Source organism: Poromitra crassiceps, assembly GCF_964638095.1.
Source record: "Poromitra crassiceps genome assembly, chromosome: 27".
In the NCBI taxonomy this organism is placed as follows: Eukaryota; Metazoa; Chordata; class Actinopteri; order Beryciformes; family Melamphaidae; genus Poromitra; species Poromitra crassiceps.
The window spans coordinates 16,044,784-16,067,648 of record NC_139650.1 but is presented as its reverse complement, the minus strand read 5'-3'; the positions used below and the strand labels follow the sequence as shown (position 1 = coordinate 16,067,648).

At 46.3% G+C, this 22,865-nt stretch overlaps 1 protein-coding gene across 1 annotated transcript in view; it reads right to left on the bottom strand.

Moving 5' to 3' along the window:
* Positions 1-21,696, bottom strand: part of LOC310798965 (E3 ubiquitin-protein ligase RNF123-like) — a gene marked incomplete at its 5' end in the record, with an annotated part of 386,065 nt that extends 364,369 nt beyond the window's left edge. The window contains 2 exons of the mRNA XM_083661528.1: positions 16,226-16,310; positions 21,615-21,696. Coding sequence (XP_083517654.1) covers positions 16,226-16,310; positions 21,615-21,696 — 167 coding nt within the window. The remainder of the gene's footprint in view (positions 1-16,225; positions 16,311-21,614) is intronic.
* Positions 21,697-22,865: the final 1,169 nt, after the last annotated feature.

The window sequence follows — 22,865 nt, the reverse complement described above, 5'->3', positions numbered from 1 at the left end:
TGAAATACTGGTGCCTCCAAATGACCTACAGTGTGCATGGGCAAATGTGACAATCGGCCAGGAGAATGGATATCACTTTGTTGTTACTCGAACTCACATGCATGCACTGCGCGAGGGACGGGAGTTACGCTACGGGGAGAAGGGAAGCCAGCCCAGTACCCGCGGCTTCACTAAATCCCCGCCTCCGGCCTAGCGGAGCCGACGTAGCACACGACTACAAAGGGCTTCCCGAGGAGCTAACTTTTTCTCTCTCAAAACAATTGAAAACCACCGTCATGTTAAAGCTGAGCAAGGAGATCGATTTTATTTCACCAGAGCCGAAGGCAGCAACACAAAAGACTGATGGAAATAACAGAAGAGAAGGTAAGCCCCACTAAACTGGTATCCAGCATTGACAGTAGACACAGTAAACACGATTCTGCCTGACCAATCAGTCGTCTGCAGTGTTTTCACATCACCGTATGGTACCCGGTCCACAGCGCTGGAACCTCAACAAAGCAGGGACCAAAACTAGCACGACTCAACCCCGACTGTCCAGGTTTTTGACCAGTGGAATGAGACAAAAAAGCAAGATGAGCTGGGCGGGGCCGCGCTGATACCAGCGGTGGAAATGGGCCATAAAAGCGTGGGTGGGTTGGGGCAGTGGTGGCCCAATGGTTAGAGAAGCGAGCTTGTGACCAGAAGATTGTCAGTTCAATCCCCGGGACCGGCAGGATAAATCTGGGTGGGTAAAGTGAAAAGGCAGCGCTTGCTCCTCCCTCATTACCACCACTGAGGTGCCCTTGAGCAAGGCCCTTAACCCCAACCGCTCCAGTGGAGCTGATCAGTGGCCAGCAGATCAGATGGTGGTTGTACTGGTCAGCTTCCAGGTGTGAATGTGTGTGTGAATGTGAACAGGGCGCTCCTGAAAAAGAGAGCATTGCTCTCAGTGAGACTCCCCCTGTATAAATAAAGGTAAAAAAAAAAAAAGCCAAGGAGAAGGTCTTTAAAGCTTAGGACATGCTTGGGCCAGGCACCGCGAGGCGGAGCTCCGCAGATCGTGCAAGCGCTCCCCGCTGTGACCGAGGCTTTCATGGTCAGAGCACTGATGAGTGCTGCTCAGCACCTGGTTACATTGTACAGTGAGATCTGCTCAGCACCTGTTTACATTGTACAGTGAGATCTGCTCAGCACCTGTTTACATTGTACAGTGAGATCTGCTCAGTACCTGTTTACATTGTACAGAGAGATCTGCTCAGCACCTGTTTACATTGTACAGTGAGATCTGCTCAGTACCTGTTTACATTGTACAGTGAGATCTGCTCAGCACCTGTTTACATTGTACAGTGAGATCTGCTCAGTACCTGGTTACATTGTACAGTGAGATCTGCTCAACACCTGTTTACATTGTACAGTGAGATCTGCTCAACACCTGGTTACATTGTACAGTGAGATGAGAAACGGCCCATGAAAAGTCACAATGAAACGCCCTTATCTGCAGTACTGCGGCTTCACTCTCAAACGTCCGTATCAGCACTTGAATAGAATCACCAAACTTGTTTTTACTGAATGCGAATAGGCGTTTACATTCTCAGCCCTGGTGCCTACTTTGTGCTGATCTCTGTCTCAACACAGCATTTACTTTGTGCTGATCTCTGTCTCAACACAGCATTTACTTTGTGCTGATCTCTGTCTCAACACAGCATTTACTTTGTGCTGATCTCTGTCTCAACACAGCATTTACTTTGTGCTGATCTCTGTCTCAACACAGCATTTACTTTGGGCTGATCTCTGTCTCAACACAGCATTTACTTTGTGCTGATCTCTGTCTCAACACAGCATTTACTTTGTGCTGATCTCTGTCTCAACACAGCATTTACTTTGTGCTGATCTCTGTCTCAACACAGCATCTACTTTGTGCTGATCTCTGTCTCAACACAGCATCTACTTTGTGCTGATCTCTGTCTCAACACAGCATTTACTTTGTGCTGATCTCTGTCTCAACACAGCATTTACTTTGTGCTGATCTCTGTCTCAACACAGCATTTACTTTGGGCTGATCTCTGTCTCAACACAGCATTTACTTTGGGCTGATCTCTGTCTCAACACAGCATTTACTTTAGGCTGATCTCTGTCTCAACAGAGCATTTACTTGAAATGACTAAAAACGAACAGTTACAAATCAAAGTTTTACCACATGGGTCACGAAATGTGGTCAAAACACGGCTCAGTGTAGCGTTATTTCGAATCCCACATAGGTTACACAAAAACCACGCCCAAAAACCACGACGAGGGACATTACTGTCATTGACTGTAACGGCCCGAGGCCCGTGGATTGTATTTTCTGTTTCTCTTCCCTGTTTGCATGTGGTGTGGCTGTGTGCTTGGGTGCTGAGTGAGAGTTCTTGTTTTGAGTGGATCTTTCTTCTAACAGGCGATGGCAATCAGCAGTGATTGGGCAGTGGTGGCTGTGGATTGGTCGACTCCGCAGTTCACTTCCTTTATTCACCTTATTCACCACGCCCACTTTTTTCTCTCTTCCGCGTTACACGCAATTGTATTATGCTGCCTTCCAGACACCTGGGACGTGGGTGTTTCCCAGTGGAAAAGTCCCACCCCCCACCTTCAAAGCATTCCAGAGCACAAAGGCAAAACGCAACCAAAAAACATGCCGGACCGTGACAAACTTTTTTTTGTTTGGCAAATAGCAAGACAGCTTAACAACGAGCAGAGCACCCTCCTTGCATATTTAAATGAAGATGAGGAGCAGCAATGACACATAAGGTAACAGATTCCATTATACATTTTATTTAGGCACTTAATACTTTGGACTACATACTCCATGGTTGCGGCCATTGTTGTGTGACGTCAGACAACTGATTCCCAGCCCAGTGGGGGTAGATTTTTTTCTCCCAGTTTTCAAGTCGGAGCTCCCACTTTGAGTGCCATTCCAGCGCACTTTTCCTAATAGGAGGCCAGAAAATCCGAAGGTCCCAGTTGTCTGGAAGGCAGCATTAGTTCTTCCGGTTCAGCGCTAGTTGGCGGCCAATTTCAAAACAAAACGTCACTATAACAATGAATGAAGTTTGGCAACATTCAGAATTAAGCTACACTGCGGCCAACTTCAGTTACATGTTCATAGCGTTACTGCTGCGAGGAGCCGATGGGTGTACCCGGTCGGCATTTAACGTTAGTTACAAAAGCACGTCGAGAGTGTTTTCTCAATGCCAGTAGCCTAACTACAGTAGGGTTTGACAGATAGCTAGTCCGACCGGTGTCAGCACAGCCAGCGCTCCCAGTCCTCGCTGTTCGTTAAATATTTCCAAATAGGCGTTATTCTGATAAACTGGTCACATATATGTTACGTTCTCACCCGAAAAATATTCAAACTTTGTTTTGTGTGTGCTTGAAAACAGCTTTTTGGCAAGTCTAAAAATGACTACGGTAGGCGTAATCTACTTCAGTGTCTAAAACCGGAAAGACGATTACAAAATGACGTCATGCAGAAGCATCCTTGTATGGGCAAAGAATAAGGTGAATAGCTCCCTGGATTCAGCAAGATGGTGGGGAGAGGGCTGTGGTCATTCTCCCCCATTTGTTCCTCACTCCTCAACACCATGTTAGCTTTAGCTATGGTTTTCAATTTCATTGTTGGTGCTGGAGTCTGTGTGTGCTTGCCTTCTGAGAAGCATTAGGGGTTACTGCCATTTTTGTTATGGTTCTGTTTTCTCCTGTTTCTTTAGTTAGGGAATTAGGCTTTAGTCAACGTCTTTTGGTTATTTACTTTCTGGTAGGGATTATCTAGTGGGGGGGTGAGTGGTTTGTTTGTTTCTTTTGTTTCTTTATAGTTTTGGCATTGGTTATCCCTGAAGTCAATGCTTCTGGAACATCTTCTATATCTTTGTCAGTGTCTATGCTCGCTGTAATATTTATTATGTAAAATAAATGGTCCTTTTTAAAGCCTTGCTCTCGTGTCATGCCTTGGAACTCGGGAGTTATCTAGAGGGCATCCGGATGGCGGTGTATGTATGAACACATTTTGGTGAGCTATGCGCGCTCCATCCTAGCTCTGCGAAGTAGCCAGCTCAGTGAGTGGGATGAGGCGAGGGAGAGAGACAGAAAGCCAGCGTGACAGATTATTATTATTATATAAATAGTCGATGTGAATTAGCGGGGAAAAAAACATCATGCAGTTTCAGTTTTTCCAAATGAAGCTCAAACCTGCTCCGTGTGTGTCGGCCAACAGGCTACGTGCTGCTGGATTGAAACGCTCATGGCTTTGATCTGATTTCATTTCTGCATAGCTTCGCACAGCACACACATTTAACACATTCACTGCCAACAACGTGTAAACACGTTTTCAGAATCCAGCTGTTGACTGCCAACAACGTGTAAACACGTTTTTGGCATCGATTTTTTTTTTTTAACGGGGGGTTGTGCATCTAACCCTTTTACATATCTTATATAAGTATTGGACGTGTACAACGTGTACAACCCATTCCACCGACCCACTAAGTGGCGACAAGGAAGTAGGAAGGCAAGCAAAAAGCAGTGTGATCCATTTCCATTCTCATGAAAATGGATTGGCGGAGGCGCTTTCGTTTTCGCGTTGATTGCTGGCGGTGCGGGATTGCAAACTTGCATCGTGGATTGCGGATGGAGCACACTTTGAGGCACGCAGCGTAAATATGACCAGAGTCGCAGGGGCTTCATCGGAGCTCTCGGCCAGGGCTCCGGGAGGCGGGCGACTCCAGCCGGGCTTCCTCGGGGAGCGGCCACGCAGACAGGCACAGCCAGGCACAGCGGCAGCGGGGCAGTGAGGCTGGTGACAAGCAGCAGGCCATTTTGCCTTGCAAAATAGCACCAAATTGGAAACAGCCATAAAAGGCTTTTAGAATGGGATTTTCAACCCATTCTTTTTTGTTTCTTTTTCGCTCTAATTTAGAGTAATTTAATTTCTATTCAGAAATTTATTTGAGAGGTCGAGAGTATGAGAAAGTGAATTTGCACAGGTAGGAAAGTGCTTGTTACACGGCGCTGCAGCCAAGAAGAACGCCCACGGAGGGAGGAGTTGAAGCAACTCTCCCTCTCGCTCTCTCCCTCTCTCTCTCTCTCTCTCTCGCTCTCTCTCTCCCCCTCTCTCTCTCTCTCTCTCTCTCTCCCTCTCCCCCTCTCACTAGGATTAAACCTAGTGCGTCTCCCTCCCGGGAGGGAGAGAGAGAGAGAGGGAGGGAGAGCGAGAGGGAGGGAGAGAGAGAGAGAGAGAGAGAGAGAGAGGGAGGGAGAGCGAGAGGGAGGGAGAGAGAGAGAGAGAGCGAGAGGGGGAGGGAGAGAGAGAGAGAGCCAAAAATGAATGGTTAAAGTGACTGTTCTATCCAATTACACAAAAAGCCGTTTATCACTGAATATTTTTTCTGACGCTAAAACCATGCTGTATTCAACTGCTAATGCTTACATAACTACTAACTCTACAAACTAACTCTTTTAGACAGAGAAAGTACACATTCTATTAGTACTTTTGAGATATTGTATGTTCACAAAGTCCAAGCTGAAACGAATCCTCGGCTCTTGTAAAATGAGCCAGAATCCTCAAAAAACGGCTTGGCAGAAGCTACCTACAGCAAAAAAAAACGGCTGGCAGTCAATGTGTTAATGAGCATTTTTGGACGCGAGGGTCGTCCTGCTTCCCAGTATTGGACATCGCTAGGTAGGGTATCTGGATGTGGTTGCGTTCATGCCTTTGATTTAACGTTTACACAGCGTTTGTGAAGATTCACGTGCAGAACCGCAAATTCCAAGTAGCGTCAAGTCAGGCAGTATAAAACGGAAACTTCCGGGTATAACCTTCGCAATAATGGCAATTAAATAAAGTAAATGCATGTGTAATGTTTTTTGTGTGTGTGTGATCCGAAAGATACAGAACAGAGATAAACTGGAAGAATATATTCTGCTCCCTTCGAAAAGTCAATTTCAACCCGTAGTGAGTCGACCGTTCAGATTCTTTGTTACTAAGTAATACAAAATTGATTTTACTCTGAAGGTAAAAACATCTAGCTTCCTGTATTCTGTATAATTCTAGTAGGATTGATGCATTTTAGGACTGAACATAGCAAAGACCTGTTTTCTTTGTAGCGCTTGAGACTCGAGGATATCGATGCATCTGGGCGTGAATTGTAGGGTTGTTTAATTAATTACTAACGTTATGCGCAAACGATTATATGCCGTGAACGTTAGGCAGTTATCGCCCATTATGTATTTATAGCAACTTGTTTTCAGACTCTGCATGCCGTGATAGTTTGTTGAATGTCAATGTAGGGCTGTGCGATTTTGCCTAAAACTAAAATTGACGATTTTTTCTCTCAAAACTCGATTTTCGATTTCGATTACGATTTATTATACTATTATACTTCTCTAAACATTTGTTGCCCTGCAGAGCTCTTTTCCCCCCTTTTTTCCATAATTAAAACAACTTACGCTTTTACTCTGAAGGTAGAACAACTCAACTTCCTGTTTTAGCTTGCCGCTGCTATGCTTAACTTCCTGGCTGTTGCTTGCTAACTTGACACTGGTGGATTTGCGTGTTCCTCCGTGAGATAATTATATTAGTGTCTAAGCGACCACCCGTGCTCGGAGTTATATCTGTACTAGAATAACACAAAGTCACAACAGGAATGCGTGGAACTGCGATAGCAGTTAGGGGGAAATTCAGACACACAGGGACAGGTGAGTCAGCTGAGGCAGCCATGAATACAGCCAATCTATCAGTACTCGGTGGCCTCACGTGTTGTTTTGTTATTATGTGAACTGGCAACGTTTCATCGTCCGGTGATAATGTCTGTGTTCGTGTGCGCGCGTGAGTGTGTTGTGGCAATCGTTATCTTGTAGGCTACAGCCTGCAGTGCAACAAGCTGCTTTTTGGTCGGAGGTGTTGAAATAAGTCCATTGTGCTGCTGTTTTTAGTAGCCAGTATCACAGCCTCTAGAGAGACTTTACACAAGTAGCAGCATGCGTACATGAGAGAGAGCCGCCCCGCGTAACGTACTTACCCTAGTTAAAGTGAAAAAAAAAAAAAAAAAAAAAAAAAAAAAAAAAAAAACGATTTTACGATTTTCATTTTTTTAACATCGTCCTAACTAATTAATTCGATTACGATTCAAAATCGATTAATCGCACAGCCCTATGTCAATGTGATTCATTTAAAGCTATGCTCAGACAGTGAAGTACAGCTGTGTGGTCAGTTTTCACAACTCCCCATTGTGTGGTCATGCCCAAATTCCCCCCACCGGCGTCCCCCCTCTACTTTACACACAGAGGTGCTCCTCCCCCACCCCCGCCCCCTCTCTACTCTACACACAGAGGTGCTCCTCCCCCACCCCCGCCCCCTCTCTACTCTACACCCGGAGGTGCTCCTCCCCCACCCCCGCCCCCTCTCTACTCTACACCTGGAGGTGCTCCTCCCCCACCCCCGCCCCCTCTCTACTCTACACACAGAGGTGCTCCTCCCCCACCCCCGCCCCCTCTCTACTCTACACCCGGAGGTGCTCCTCCCCCACCCCCGCCCCCTCTCTACTTTACACCTGGAGGTGCTCCTCCCCCACCCCCGCCCCCTCTCTACTCTACACCTGGAGGTGCTCCTCCCCCACCCCCGCCCCCTCTCTACTTTACACCTGGAGGTGCTCCTCCCCCACCCCCGCCCCCTCTCTACTCTACACCTGGAGGTGCTCCTCCCCCACCCCCGCCCCCTCTCTACTCTACACACAGAGGTGCTCCTCCCCCACCCCCGCCCCCTCTCTACTCTACACACAGAGGTGCTCCTCCCCCGCCCCCTCTCTACTCTACACACAGAGGTGCTCCTCCCCCACCCCCGCCCCCTCTCTACTCTACACACAGAGGTGCTCCTCCCCCACCCCCGCCCCCTCTCTACTTTACACCTGGAGGTGCTCCTCCCCCACCCCCGCCCCCTCTCTACTCTACACACAGAGGTGCTCCACATGTATGAAAGCAACATGCCTCATGTCTGAAAGGGTTAACTTCACGTATCCCCCGGCTCAGGCTCAGGGCAAGCAATCCTGACCTGACCCGGAGTTCATGTCTGAAAGTGGCTTTAGAGTGCCAGCTAAGATCATCCCAAATAGTGACACCAAGAAATGTAAAGACTCTTTACCATCTCAACCTCGGTGCCATTGATTATAATAATTATTATGATTAATTATATTATAACAGGACGATGGGCCTTAGTACGGAAATCATTGACAAGCTCCTTTGTTTTAGAAGCATTAAGAATGAGGTTGTTGGCCTCAAAAGGCAGCGAAAGTTCCCCTATGCTGTCATACACCCTCACTAGAGACGTGTGTGTGTGTGTGTGTGTGTGTGTGTGTGTGTGTGTGTGTGTGTGTGTGTGTGTGTGTGTGTGTGTGTGTGTGTGTGTGTGTGTGTGTGTGTGTGTGAGCGTGTGTGTGCGTGTGTGTGCTCGTGCGTGTGTGCTCTATGTATAGAGCTGCTTGGGGTAACATGAGTCTGCCTGGCTTAGTTAAAGGGGCCAGTGGCCTTAGGGCACTGTAACACTAGTCTAGGTCAACAGTAGTACAGAACCATATACAACCACCACACATAATCTATAACACAGTGGTATGTGCATGTAGGGAGCTTATAGTGCAAATCAAAATTCAAAAAGGGACAACTGATAGAAAGCTGCTAGTATGTGATTTTTGATCAGGGACAGAGATGGGTGAGTCTGGATAGGTCACTCTTTGGGATGGGCCATAGGCACAGCACCAGATTGCAGTTTAAATGTTGACGTGTGCCAGCCTGGAGGCGTGGCCAGAACAGCACAGCCAGCTTGGAGGCGTGGCCAGAACAGCACAGCCAGCCTGGAGGCGTGGCCAGAACAGCACAGCCAGCTTGGAGGCGTGGCCAGAACAGCACAGCCAGCCTGGAGGCGTGGCCTGAACAGCACAGCCAGCCTGGAGGCGTGGCCAGAACAGCACAGCCAGCTTGGAGGCGTGGCCAGAACAGCACAGCCAGCCTGGAGGCGTGGCCAGAACAGCCGAGCCATCAAGTCAAGTCAAGTTTATTTGTATAGCCCTAATTCACAAGCATGTCTCAGAGGGCTTCACAGAAAATATGTGACACCAGCGGGCGGAAGGTACCGTAATTCGGCCGTGGCAGTTCTGTGCAGCAGAGCGTCAAAGTATTTTCTTGAAAAAATGTGGTTTTGCTTTTTTTCCAATAGTACAAAATATATTATTTGAACTATCCATTCCACATAAAATTGAGTCGTTTTAGAATCAGTAAATAGGTATATTTAGCGATTTAAAAAATCAAGATTTCAGGCTTGAGTCGCCTAGCTGAGGCGACTCAAGCTCATTTGCATGCGGTGTTTCACTGGCTATAATGTCTCTATTGTTCCGAGTTTCGGCCAATGAGTCACATCAATAGAATTCAGCGTGTTACATGGGGCGGGGTGCAAAGCTCTGTTTACAACCCAAGCAGGCGAAACATGGCCGCCAGACAGTGACTCTCTCTCTCGTAACGGGACATGCCCTTATAACAAAACAACCACTATTGCAATTTGCAATACATGTCCCGCAAGGTTTCTGAGATTAGGGGAAAGTCTGAGCTGGCATGAGGAGGAGTTGCGGATTTGTTTGGCGTTAACGTTAGCTGTTGTGTGGTGGCTAGCTGGTTGTGGCCTACCTAGCTAGTAGTTCAGCAGGTAGCGGTCCACAAGCTTGTTGTGACCAAAATCCCCGCATTTAAAGCACTTCATACTCCCAGAGCTTGCGTAAACCATAGAGAACCTCATGCATTACTCAAAATGAAACGTCCAGGGTTTGTGTCTCCAAAAGCAACCCGCTAACGTTAAATGCAAGCTAACATAGCTAGCTGCTAGCTAGTACACAAAGAGTACACAAAGAAAGAAGTGAGTTTTAACGCAGCGCTGCCGCCATTTTGGCCCGAAAATCGTCCCCTTTTGCGTGGTGTCATCGTCATGGGTGTCTCCAAAATGGCGGGTTTCTTGTGTGCGATTGACTCTCTCCAGCGCTTCTTATCAATAAGTTCTTTGGCGGGACATAAACCATAGATTATTCGCCTATTTTCAGATCAACTGTAACAATCAATGAGGGGAAACACACACATCTCTTGTTGAGAACAAAACTTTAGCGTGCTAGCGAGGCATGCTAGCCACGGTGTGTGTGTGTGTGTGTTTTATTTTTGTTCAGCAGCTCCTGTCTCTTATCAAATCTTTATTCATATTATATCCTTTTATTATTATTATATAAATGAAACCTTTATTGCCCCTCAGGGAATTTTCTCTGCACAAGGACCCCAAAAAGAACATAATAGGCACACATGTAATAATAATTACAATAATCCAGATGAGAAGTGATAAAAGCATGGATACCTCAAAATTAGACCACGCATACCCCATTTGATAAGATTTTTGCTTTCAGATGTTTTATTACAGAAAGTTTATGAAACCCATCACCTAAACAGTAGGCTATTACATTCTATCATTGTAACACATGTGTCCATGTAACACATGGACACTTGTGGCCAGTGTCCCAGTGTGGCAGAGTGACAGTGATCAGCTGTGGGGAGTGGTTAATGTAAATGAGGAGCCATTGTTCACTCCCCCTTGGCTGGCTGTCCCAGGTGTGAAAAACTTCTCAAACTTTGAGGGCCGATTTCTCAGTTCATGCTTCTCAGAGTGTGAACAATCAAATAAGCATATCTCCTTCAATTTCTTTCAGATTACAATGTGTGACACATCATTTGAAAGCTTACAGTCTGCCATTTCAGAATCTGTAAAAATCAGAAAAATGCCCTCGGCCTAATTGAGGGTCAAAACACCAGCTGGTGTCACATATGTCTAGCTAATTCTAGCTGACACAACAGTAGCAATTACAGTAGTAATAATAACACATTGAACAATCATATGATAGAGATATATAGAAAATATAGAAATATATGATAGAATGGGTGCCATGCTTTAGGGTAGAATGGGTGCCATGCTTTAGAATAGTGGGGGAATAGTGGGGGAGGAGAGATCAGGAAAGGGAGGAGGTGGGGAGGGTGCAGGGGAGGGAGAGCAGGGGGCATGTGTGAAAGGAGAGAGCAGGAAAGTGATGAGGTGGGGAGGGAATGGGAAATGTTGGGGAGGAGAGGAGGTGGGGAAGGAGCAGGGAAAGGGGGAAAGAGGAGAGAGCAGGAGAAGGGAGGGGGGAGGGAGAGCGGGGGGATGTGGGGGAGGAGAGAGCAGGGAAAGGGAGGAGGTGGGGAGGGAATGTGAAATGTGGGGGAGGAGAGAACAGGGAAAGAGAGGTGGGGAAGGAGCAGGGGAAGGGGGAAGGAGAAAGAGAATAGGTGCCATGCTTTAGAATAGAATGGATGCCATGCTTTAGAATAGTGGGGGAGGAGAGTTCAGGAAGGGGAGGAGGTGGGGAGGGAGAGCAGGGGGAGTATGAGAGAGAGTATGTGGAGAGAACAGGGAAAGGAGGGGATGTCATGCTTTAGAGTAGAATGGTTAGATAGATACTGTAGATAGATAGATAGATAGATAGATAGATAGATAGATAGATAGATAGATAGATAGAGTACTTTATTAATCCCCTGGGGGAAATTCTTGTGTTACAGCAGAAGCCAATGTCAGTACATCTCAGTAAAAACCACACAAAAGAAAAAGCCAATGTCGAAAATATGTCAGACATAGAAACCATGTCAGAAACATGTCAAGAAAGCACAGCAATTAAGTTATCCTATCTACAATAACGTTAAATAAAATAAGATAAGAAAAGAAATTGCACCTGTAATTTACAGCTGTAGCAAGCATACATGTTCTATGTGGCCAAAATGGACAAAATGGACATTGTGCAACATCATTATAATTATAAAGTGACATAGGCTACAGCAACAGCAATGATGAAATGAGGGTTCACCAGCGTATCTATGGGAGGGGTATGGAGGAGAGAGGGAGACGGAGTGTGTGCCATGCTTTAGAGTGTGAGAGAGGAGAGAGCAGGAAAAGGGGGGAGAAAATCAGACTACTCTAGCCATTACCTGGAGCTAACTAGAACACAGGGAATCTAGCTAATCTACAGCCTAGTCTGCCCTGTCCTATTCTGCTCTAGTCTGATTCTTAGCCTGAACACTATAACAGGTCTACAGCCTATAGTTAGGCTGTAGCTAATCTATCCCTAGCCTAAGCTATTCTAACCTACCGGCATCCCTCGACCAGTGATGGAGAGCACCGATGCCCCCCACCCCGGCCCCTGCCCCCACACACATAAAGCGTGGGAGAGAAGGCCAGGCCGGGACACAGCGGCGCCCCCCTCCACCCCCAGTGTGCACAAGGAAACCTTTCCACCACATGGATTGCCTCAGTGACTTGTTGGCTGAGGAGGAACCTATGGACCCCATCATCATCAGTGGGAGCACAGTCTTGATCATAACCTTGTATATCCAAATCTCAGGCATGCATGCTGGCTGGTCAAGAAAAACACAGTAAGGACCAATGTAGCATTGTATGTGACCCAAAATAGAAACCCTACAATGATGCTTCAATCAGGCCATCAGGACGTGCATAAAGCCCTGCATCAAATCAAAATGTGTGATTACATGTACTAATCTATTATTTATACACTGGGTAACTTCATACATCGACAACTCCAAACAACAGCAATGATGTGTAACTGAAAAAGTTGAACTTCAGTTGAGAAATCCTGTAATGCTGTGGCTGTAATCATGTAATGCTATGTAACGGCTGTGGCAGTAAAGTGCATGTTCATCAGCCCAGCTGCTCTGTAATGCTTTATACCAAAGAATACGAAAGGGACAAGAGAGGCAAAGACCGGACACGGATGAGTCCAGCTTTCTCGGGACACTGCAGCGCTCACTGCTGTTTAGGTGACAGTTTGTATTTCACTCTCAAGTTTCACTTGGTCACTCCATGAAGTGTCCAACAGCTGACACCACAATCCCTCCATGTCTCTTCTCTACTGTAGCCACACGTTGTCATTTAAGACGGGGAGAATTTTTACTTTAAAAAAGCACCCGTCCCTAACGCACCTAACGTCCCTAATAGGGATGGGCATTTTGAATCAATTTCCATAATCGAAATTCGAAAATTAATGTTGTATTGTATTGTGTATATAAATATATATATATATATATATATATATATATATATATATATATATATATATATATATAATTTGTTTTTTTACTCTGGTCTGGTAATAACGTTGCGCGTTCTCGGCCAGCTATAATGGCGATGCCGCTGTGTAGTAAGAATATCACACACTAGCGCTGTGGCCAGGTAAACAAACATGTTACATGTCAGGTTACATGATGTAAGGCAATCGGCGTCTTCCAGCTTAGCTGACAGCACAAGAGTCAAATCAACAGGCCTGAGCTCGGCGCGTCCTTATAACGTCATGAGCGCGCCCGTGGTAACATCTCATAACTCATCTGTCCTGATGATGGTCGAGTTCATCCAGCTGCTCAGAGTCCGACGCGTGGATATTATTATTTGCCACGAGGTGTGTGTGAATTGATTCAGGTGGGTGTTAGCAGCTAAAGGCTAGCTGAGTCCATGCTGACTGCCAGAGCATGTGAGCGGAGCGGAGCGGAGCGGGGGGATTTTGGCTTGAGCGGAGGGAAACAGGAGCACCCGGAGAAAATCTACACGAACACGGGGAGAACATGCAAACTCCACACAGAAAGGACCTGGGACGGACCGGGGTTAGAACCCGGGACCTTCTTGCTGTGAGGCAACAGTGCTAACCACTGAGCCACCAAGCTGCCTAATGTTGCAAGACTTGAAAAACAAAGACAGACTTCATGTCTCCCACTGACACTGCAAGTGATGAATGACTGTACAACTAGAAGAGAATTAGCCAGTGCTCACTCAAAGCCTCCAGGTGGATATGAGGTGCTCACTCAGCCTCCAGGTGGAGGTGAGGTGCTCACTCAGCCTCCAGGTGGATATGAGGTGCTCACTCACAGCCTCCAGGTGGAGGTGAGGTGCTCACTCAGCCTCCAGGTGGAGGTGAGGTGCTCACTCACAGCCTCCAGGTGGATATGAGGTGCTCACTCAGCCTCCAGGTGGAGGTGAGGTGCTCACTCACAGCCTCCAGGTGGATATGAGGTGCTCACTCAGCCTCCAGGTGGAGGTGAGGTGCTCACTCAGCCTCCAGGTGGATATGAGGTGCTCACTCACAGCCTCCAGGTGGAGGTGAGGTGCTCACTCAGCCTCCAGGTGGAGGTGAGGTGCTCACTCACAGCCTCCAGGTGGATATGAGGTGCTCACTCAGCCTCCAGGTGGAGGTGAGGTGCTCACTCAGCCTCCAGGTGGATATGAGGTGCTCACTCACAGCCTCCAGGTGGAGGTGAGGTGCTCACTCAGCCTCCAGGCGGAGGTGAGGTGCTCACTCACAGCCTCCAGGTGGATATGAGGTGCTCACTCAGCCTCCAGGTGGAGGTGAGGTGCTCACTCACAGCCTCCAGGTGGATATGAGGTGCTCACTCAGCCTCCAGGTGGAGGTGAGGTGCTCACTCAGCCTCCAGGTGGATATGAGGTGCTCACTCAGCCTCCAGGTGGATATGAGGTGCTCACTCAGCATCCAGGTGGAGGTGAGGTGCTCACTCACAGCCTCCAGGTGGAGGTGAGGTGCTCACTCAGCCTCCAGGTGGATATGAGGTGCTCAACTCAGCCTCCAGGTGGAGGTGAGGTGCTCACTCACAGCCTCCAGGTGGATATGAGGTGCTCACTCAGCCTCCAGGTGGAGGTGAGGTGCTCACTCAGCCTCCAGGTGGAGGTGAGGTGCTCACTCAGCCTCCAGGTGGATATGAGGTGCTCACTCAGCCTCCAGGTGGAGGTGAGGTGCTCACTCAGCCTCCAGGTGGAGGTGAGGTGCTCTTGCAGTTTAATATCAACTTGAAACAAACTATCCCTGCTTTGTGTGAGAGTGCCTGAAGCCAATAGACTTTTTGTACTTTTCCTGTACACCTCTGGTGTAAAGGAAATGAAGGATAGAGGTTTCTGATGAGATTCACTCCTAGGCCAGCAGGGGAAAGTGTAGTCCCAGGGACAGAGACAGGGATGTCACATAGCCACAAGCCAGTACACAACATCAGCAGACACACTGAGGAGAGACAGGGACTTAGCCTGTACACAAACACAACATCAGCAGACACACTGAGGAGAGACAGGGACTTAGCCTGTACACAAACACAACATCAGCAGACACACTGAGGAGAGATAGGGACTTAAGGCTGAATTATACTCCAGCAAGCTCCGTGGGGGTGTGGCCCCGCGAGTCTCCGTGAGTCACCGTGCAGACCTCGCGCTGGGGGTGATGCCATTATACTCAGAAAGTGGTTAGCATGTATTGTACAATCAGGTAATAGTGAGAACAGCCCGTGGGAAAGTCGCAATGAAACGCTATTATGTGCAGTACTGAGTGCGCTTTCACTCTCAAACGACCCCACATCAGCACATGAAGGAATCACCAAACTTGTTTTTACTGAAAGCCGTTTTAGTTCTCAGCCCTGATAGCCTACTCTGTGCTGCTTTTAATCTCTCTCAATAATGCTCTCAACACAACACATTTACTTGGTGAAATGACTAAAAACGAACAGTTGCAAATCAAAGTTTATAGCCTACCACATGGGTCAAGAAATGTGCCGAAAACACAGCTCAGTGTTCAGGGCTCAGTGGCTTGAAAGCGGACATGTTTGGAGAGAAGCCGTGCACTGCTCGCGCTGTTAGAAAAAAAATCATGCACAAGGCGAGCGCCAGACGGAGGTAGCGCCCAACCACGCCCAACAAATTTACGTCATTTGACGCGCCCGGCCCTCGCTCCACCCCCGCTCCCTTCACGGCAGGGTGAGCATAATACAAGCTTTAGCCTGTACACAAACACAACATCACCAGACACACTGAGGAGAGACAGGGATTTAGCCAGTACACAACATCACCAGACACACTGAGGAGAGACAGGGATTTAGCCAGTACACAACATCACCAGACACACTGAGGAGAGACAGGGATTTAGCCAGTACACAACATCACCAGACACACTGAGGAGAGACAGGGATTTAGCCAGTACACAACATCACCAGACACACTGAGGAGAGACAGGGATTTAGCCAGTACACAAAATCACCAGACACACTGAGGAGACTGGACTGTAGCGGGGCTACTGGCAGACCAGTGACAGAGAGGATTGAAGGTCAAGCTTACCTGAGGGAAGCCAGTGCAGGTCCCTGCTTGGTGGAAGGGAACACATGGTATAGGTAGTCGCTCAGTAACTTCTCATTCACTATACCTGACAGAGAGGAAGAGAGGGGAAGAAGGAATGGCATACAATTTCAATTATCAGTTGACTATCAGTATCCATATATGTCTTAAAATTAGACAAAAACAGGAAATATAATAATCTTCTCTTTATTATATAAAATAGGGTTCTGTCTGTTTGTTTAAATGTTTGTCCCACTGATGATGTCACAATGTCTATGACATCATCAGTGATGTCATCAGTAGGCTCTTTCACACCGGCCTTGAAAGCCGAAAAATGCACGGAAAATAGGATTCGCGCCGAAAGTCGTGAACGCGCTTTGGTGGTTGTTTTACGCCTTTTGTCCCGCGACGGTAGGTAGTAACGGCACCGGGTTACCTGGCAACCCGCCTCCATTTGAAAGCGTCGTCGCAGCAAGCCGGAAAAGGTGCGAATGGTCAGCTCATTCATAAAAAAATTACAGGGGAAATCACCTTATGTATCAAGAAAGTGCAGGAGTGAAGGTAAAAAAAGTAGTCTATACAATCATGACTGCAGGGGCGCCAGGAGGAATGCTCCGTGCGGTTAGGCTTTATGCTCAAATGATGTTGACATTAGTAGGTACAATTAACGGATATAATAATAAGCTTCAGAGGGCTATAGCTGTCTGTGGCGAGTTGGTCTGAGGTTATTCCCTCTCGAAATCAGCTCTGTGCATTCCCTTACAAAAACTACTAACGTTAAGTAGTCATGTGCATTTATAGCCTATACTATTCCCCCGACGAACGTTATGCAGACTGCAGCTGTTTGATATGCGGGCGGTCGTGTATCGTTCCAATTTTAGTAGGACACCATATCGATCTGCCCACCCACCATGCGAGTGCACCTATCCCCTGCTCAGCGGACTAGGAGGAGGGAAGTCTTGTTGTTGAATGAATTCGTTCATCATACAGTAGCCTAGGCTACACTAACCTATGAAAATATTAATTTGGGCTAGGAGGAGCAGCCAGGAAATCCCTCCGCTCGCCTTTCAATCCGGGAGCAGGGGATTTCACCTGAAAGTACACAGCAGCACGGGAATGTGGCCCTGCTGCTTGGCTCTGTGTGAAAGCAATTTCTGTGGCGAGGGTGCGGGCTTTGCGGGACTCCTAAACGGCAATTTTTGCGCGATCTGTGTGTGAAAGAGCCTATTCATAGCTTTCAAGGGGCGTTACGTGCTGCCGGGAACACCCACCTGGCGGTCAAAAAAAAAACTTGTTCATTCCGCTGGCCGCCTCGACTAGTTTCTCACGCTGTGTTTGTTCAGCCAAAATGCCGGATACCTGTTGTGCTATCGGTTGCACTAACCGACGAGGAGACACGCCTGGCTTGTGCTTTTACAGAATCCCGTCGGAGAAAGAAAACTCAGACAGGAGGAGGTTGTGGATTTGTGCGATTAGACGTGGTTCAGTCGCTGGGGAGGGCAAATGGCTTTTTTTCTACCATCAAAGTACACACGTTTTTGCGGCCAACATTTCATCAAAGGTAAGCTCAAGTAACGTTAACGGGGTATTTTAATCATTATTGTAACGTTACTTGAGCTTACCTTTGATGAAATGTTGGCCGCAAAGACGTGTGTACAAACGGCTGAACAAACACAGCGTGAGAAACTAGTCGACTCGGGTGGCAGTGGAATGAACAAGTTTTTTGACCGCCAGGTGGGCGTTCCCGGCAGCACGTAACGCCCCTTGAAAGCTATGAATAGACACCTTTGATCAAAATCATCTTATGACATCATAGGCACTGACGATGTCATAGGCATTGTGACATCATCAGTGATGTCATAGGCATTGTGATGCACATGCCAATAGAGAAGGCGAGGCTACACAGCAGCCGAGCTGCGGACGAGGCTGAAGTTGAGCAAATGTGCACTGAGTGACGTCACTTGAGCACTCCATGATGTGATCAGTGATGGTCACTCGAGCAATTGTGATGTCATCAGTGATGCGAAGTTGGGCAATTGAGGGCTGCGCATGCCAATAGTGCAGGCGAGGCCTTTTTTTGGGCTGTAAAATAGCTGTTATCTGGCAACCCTGCTACCAGCATGGGAGAACAGCAATGGGAATGGTGACAAACAACTCTGTCAACAAGTGGAGTAGCTGCAGCGACAGCTCCGCCTCGAGTCGTTGAAAATTAAAACGGTAAAAGTCTGTTATGGGGGTACTTTTCATTTGAGGCAAATCAGCAGGGATTAATAAAAGATTCACAAAAACCAGAGAAGGCTGGCATTGCTGTGCCCAATGTTATGACTGTATACTTCTAAATGCTATAGGCTACCATGGTAACATGTAACCGTACCCTGCCTCTCATTTTTTAAGCTCTGCGTAGTTACCGTCCTGAACGTTCAGTCTGTCATCTTGTCGTCATCAAAATATGTCAGTTTTACATGTCACCAATCACCATGTCAGTAACTTTTTTTTTTTTTTTTATGATGCTATTACAGATACAGGCTTCATGAACAACATTCAGAGAGCCTAGCATTTATCTGCAGCTACACATACATATATGTGAGACTGATTAAGTATGATAAATAGAAGTCCTTGAGTTTTAGGGTCTCGTGCTGAGGAGGTGCTTGTTCAGTCTCTTCTTGAAGGCATCAACACTGCTTGATGTAATGTCTCCAACAACCACGGGGGGAAGGCTGTTCCATGTTGCTATGGCAGAGTGGAGAAAGCTCCTGTCCAGGCATTTGGTGTTTTCCCTGGGCAGTGACAGGGCATGGTTGGGTGGGAGCCTCCGGGTGGTTCGACCTGTGGGTAATCTGAGTGTGTGTGTGTGTGTGTGTGTGTGTGTGTGTGTGTGTGTGTGTGTGTGTGTGTGTGTGTGTGTGTGTGTGTGTGTGTGTGTGTGTGTGTGTGTGTGTGTGTGTGTGTGTGTGTGTGTGTGTGTGTGTGTGTGTGTGTGTGTGTGTGTGTGTGTGTGCGTCCGTGCGTGTGTGCGTATGCGTGCAGCCTCTGTTGTTTTCACACAGTAATAAACTACATCTAATAACTGAAATCTCAATTCCCCCTTCACAGTATGAGCCAAAGGAGGATTTGGACCAGGAGAGGCAGGAGCAAAGTCAGCAGCAGCAAACACAGCCAACCATAACAGAAGCTTTTCAGATGCACAGAAAATATGCTACATGCCACTTTTTCAAATGTTTGTATGTTGAAGTACACGGGATTTATTGTTTGTTTTTGCCCTGGTATCAAAATGGTATCGAGAATTGTGGAATTTCACTGGTATTGATATCAAAATTTCTGGTATTGTGACATCCACAACTGTAGCCTTATCTGTATATCTGCTCAAAATCTTGCAGCAGTCCTTACCTATAGTTTCAAATTTGTCAGTGTGTTATTTGCATATAATCGTTGTCTTAGATTTGTCCATTGTTTCATGTCATTAGAGGTGCAATATGTAAGATGTTGACTGTCCCAAAGCACAACATGTGCATAATAAACCTGCAGGGGGGTTGATAGCATTGTTGACCATTTGTTGATTAAAAATTCTAATTTGGGTATTCAAATTGATGATATGACTGTAGGTATTTTTTTATATGCTGATGATATTGTTTTACTAGCCGAATGTGAACAAGACCTGCAGAATATGTTAATTGGTGTTTCAGATTGGTGTAAAAAATGGAGACTTGTGATAAATCAGGAGAAAACGAAAATTGTTCATTTCAGAAAACACTCTGTACAAAGAAGTTCATTTGTATTTACGGTAATTTTGGATCAAATACATTGACCTATGCAAATCAGTATAAGTATCTTGGCTTGACATTGGACGATCACCTGACCTTCAACCCAGCTATAGGCACTCTATCAGACTCAGCTGGTAGAGCTTTGGGCTCTGTACTGAACAAAGTCAAAAACTGTAGAGACCTAGGTTTTAAGTCATTTACTCAATTGTATAGATCCTGTGTATGTCCTGTTTCAGACTATGCAGCTGGGGTCTGGGGCTTTAACGAACAGACCAAATCTAACACAGTACAATACAGGGCTATTCGCTCCTTTTTGAGAGTTCATAAACGTTCTCCAATAGCAGCCATTTGTGGAGACATGGGCTGGGAACCGTCCAATGTCAGGCATAAATGTGAAATGCTTCGTTTATGGAACAGACTGGTAAATATGCCTGATTATAGGCTGACGAGAAAGATTTTCAATTGGGAAACATCAAAACTATCTCCCTGGGCCAGTGAGGTGAAATCTTTATTTTATATTTCTGATTTGTCATTCATATTTCATAATAGACTACGTTGTAATATTCAAGAAATTAAAAAAGCTTTCTTCCAATTACATAAAGAAAAATGGAGTATAGAAATATGGAATAAGCCTAAATTAAGAACTTATTGTCTTATAAAAAATATTTATGAAGTAGAAAAATATGTTGAACAAAATCTATCCAAAACACAAAGATCTCTCTGTGCCCAGCTACGCTCAGGTACCTTGCCTCTTGCCATAGAGACAGGTAGGTTTACCGGTGTACCTGAGGAACAGAGACTTTGCCTGTTCTGTGATCTAGAACAGATTGAAAATGAGATTCATTTTATGTTCTTCTGTCCTCTGTATGATGAATTTAGACATGTGCTTTTCGAGAAAATGAGCTGGCTATATAATGATTTTTTTTATTTGGATGATTATAAAAAATTGGAATTATGTTTTAGAAAGGGAGCATTCCATGCAGCCAATTTCATTTCTAAAGCCTGGGAAAAGAGAAAAAATATGCTGTATATTTGATTTGAGTTTTATAATGTGTACGTTTGTGTATATGTATCCAGTGTGGATATGTTTATATATGCATACACATTGTGTGTGTGTATATGTATGCATACATACTGTATGTTTATGTCAAGTTGTTTACACACCTTGCAAGATTGTTGTCTTTAGTGTCTTATAAGCCCATGCGGGCTGGGCACCCTGTGTGCACGACACTTGAATAAAAATATCTATCTATCTATCTGTTGACCAATAACAGTCCTTGAATTTGATTTCTTGATTTTGTCACATTTCTGCCTTTCAATACTCACTTTCTGCCCCGTGCTCTTCTCTCTGTCTTTGGAAGCTGCGTGGTGAAATGACGTGTTGGTGGGCAAGTAGCCTAATGTAATCATCAGTGTACGTCTGACCACCGTGTAACAGCGCTAACATCGACTATCGCAGCAAGCCTGAGCTGTACACGAAAAATGTCAATGTTGTTGCAAATGTCTTGGCTGCCGATAGAGGTGAATAAAAGGCATCATGGGTTATGTGTCTGTATCCTACCTGTACATATGAGACTATAGTATGTACTACAGACTATAGTCTCATAGCCGCACATCATACACTACTGTACCTGTGGCTTTAGGCTTGTCTGTGTCTGAAGCCAGTCTGTAGTTTCGGCGGGTCAGGGCAGTACCGCCCCCCTTAGAGCTCATGCTGCCTGGCTGGAGTCACCTGGGCCATACACGGCTGCAAAACAAAGACAAACACGTTTCAAGGAATTCAGAATAGGCTTGTTTTATTCTCCAAGCTATGAGGAAAGACAAGGAAAGAGCAGTCCCAACAGCCCGACTTTGGGGGACGTCCCCTGTATATCCAGGTTTGGTTGGCATGACAACACTGTTCTCTCTTCTTTTCCCCCTGGCGTTTGAGGCAGGTATTTCCCAAATGAGTTGTGTTCAACAACACACAAACTTGGACACACGTTACAAATCATGCTGCCTGATTTATTTCACAACACTACTCTCCTCAACCTCCAGCAGAGAGAACACACACAGCGATCTGCATAGCAGACAACTATAATAGTAATGCATTATACAAACCATTTGTGTATTTGGCAGAATAACTGGTACAAAGGCTCCATAGACAGCTGTCATGATGAGATTGCAGTTAGTGTTACACCTGAAACATACTTAAGTACCTGCTGTGGTAACTTCAAAGATTGTTACTAGTATATTAAGTAAGTAGGCACGCATGAGACCTACAATGTCCTACTAGTCTAATCCTCCTCTTGGCCTTTTAACATCACTTCTGTGTGCATTGGATGCATTTACAAGGTTGTCTTCTCTACAGCTCCAAGATCCAAGGTAAGGTGCTGACTACAAAGAGAGGTTTCCTTGTCTGTTGGTTCTCTGCATACCTATGCCCATTCTCAAAAAGCACCTATGTGTTTTGCAATTGGACTATAAAATAGCCATTAGCCAGGTTATCCAGGTTCATCAGTTTTGCAGTTCTCCTCTGGCTGACCGACAGGTTGCTGTTTGCTTACACTGGGACACAGGTTTGAATCCAGTCTGTTACAGCAACTGGAGCTAGTTCGGTGTTGTCAGAGGCACGCTGGAAAATAGTGGCTTGGCACAAGCTAGCTAGTAACTAGCTTAGTTAGCTCCTGCCTGGACTAGTATGACAATGACATGTGATCAAGTCACATAATGTTCCATCAACACTGCAGAGTAGTGACGGCAGCTTAGATACCAGCAGTGTGATGAGCTCAGAACCAGCAAGTCGAACCTCGGCTAGCTAGCCTGCTAGTTAGCGAAGCTGCCCCTGCAAGCCCGAATGCACCTTCTCTGCTTACAGACATAACGTTAGTTGCCCGCTAAAA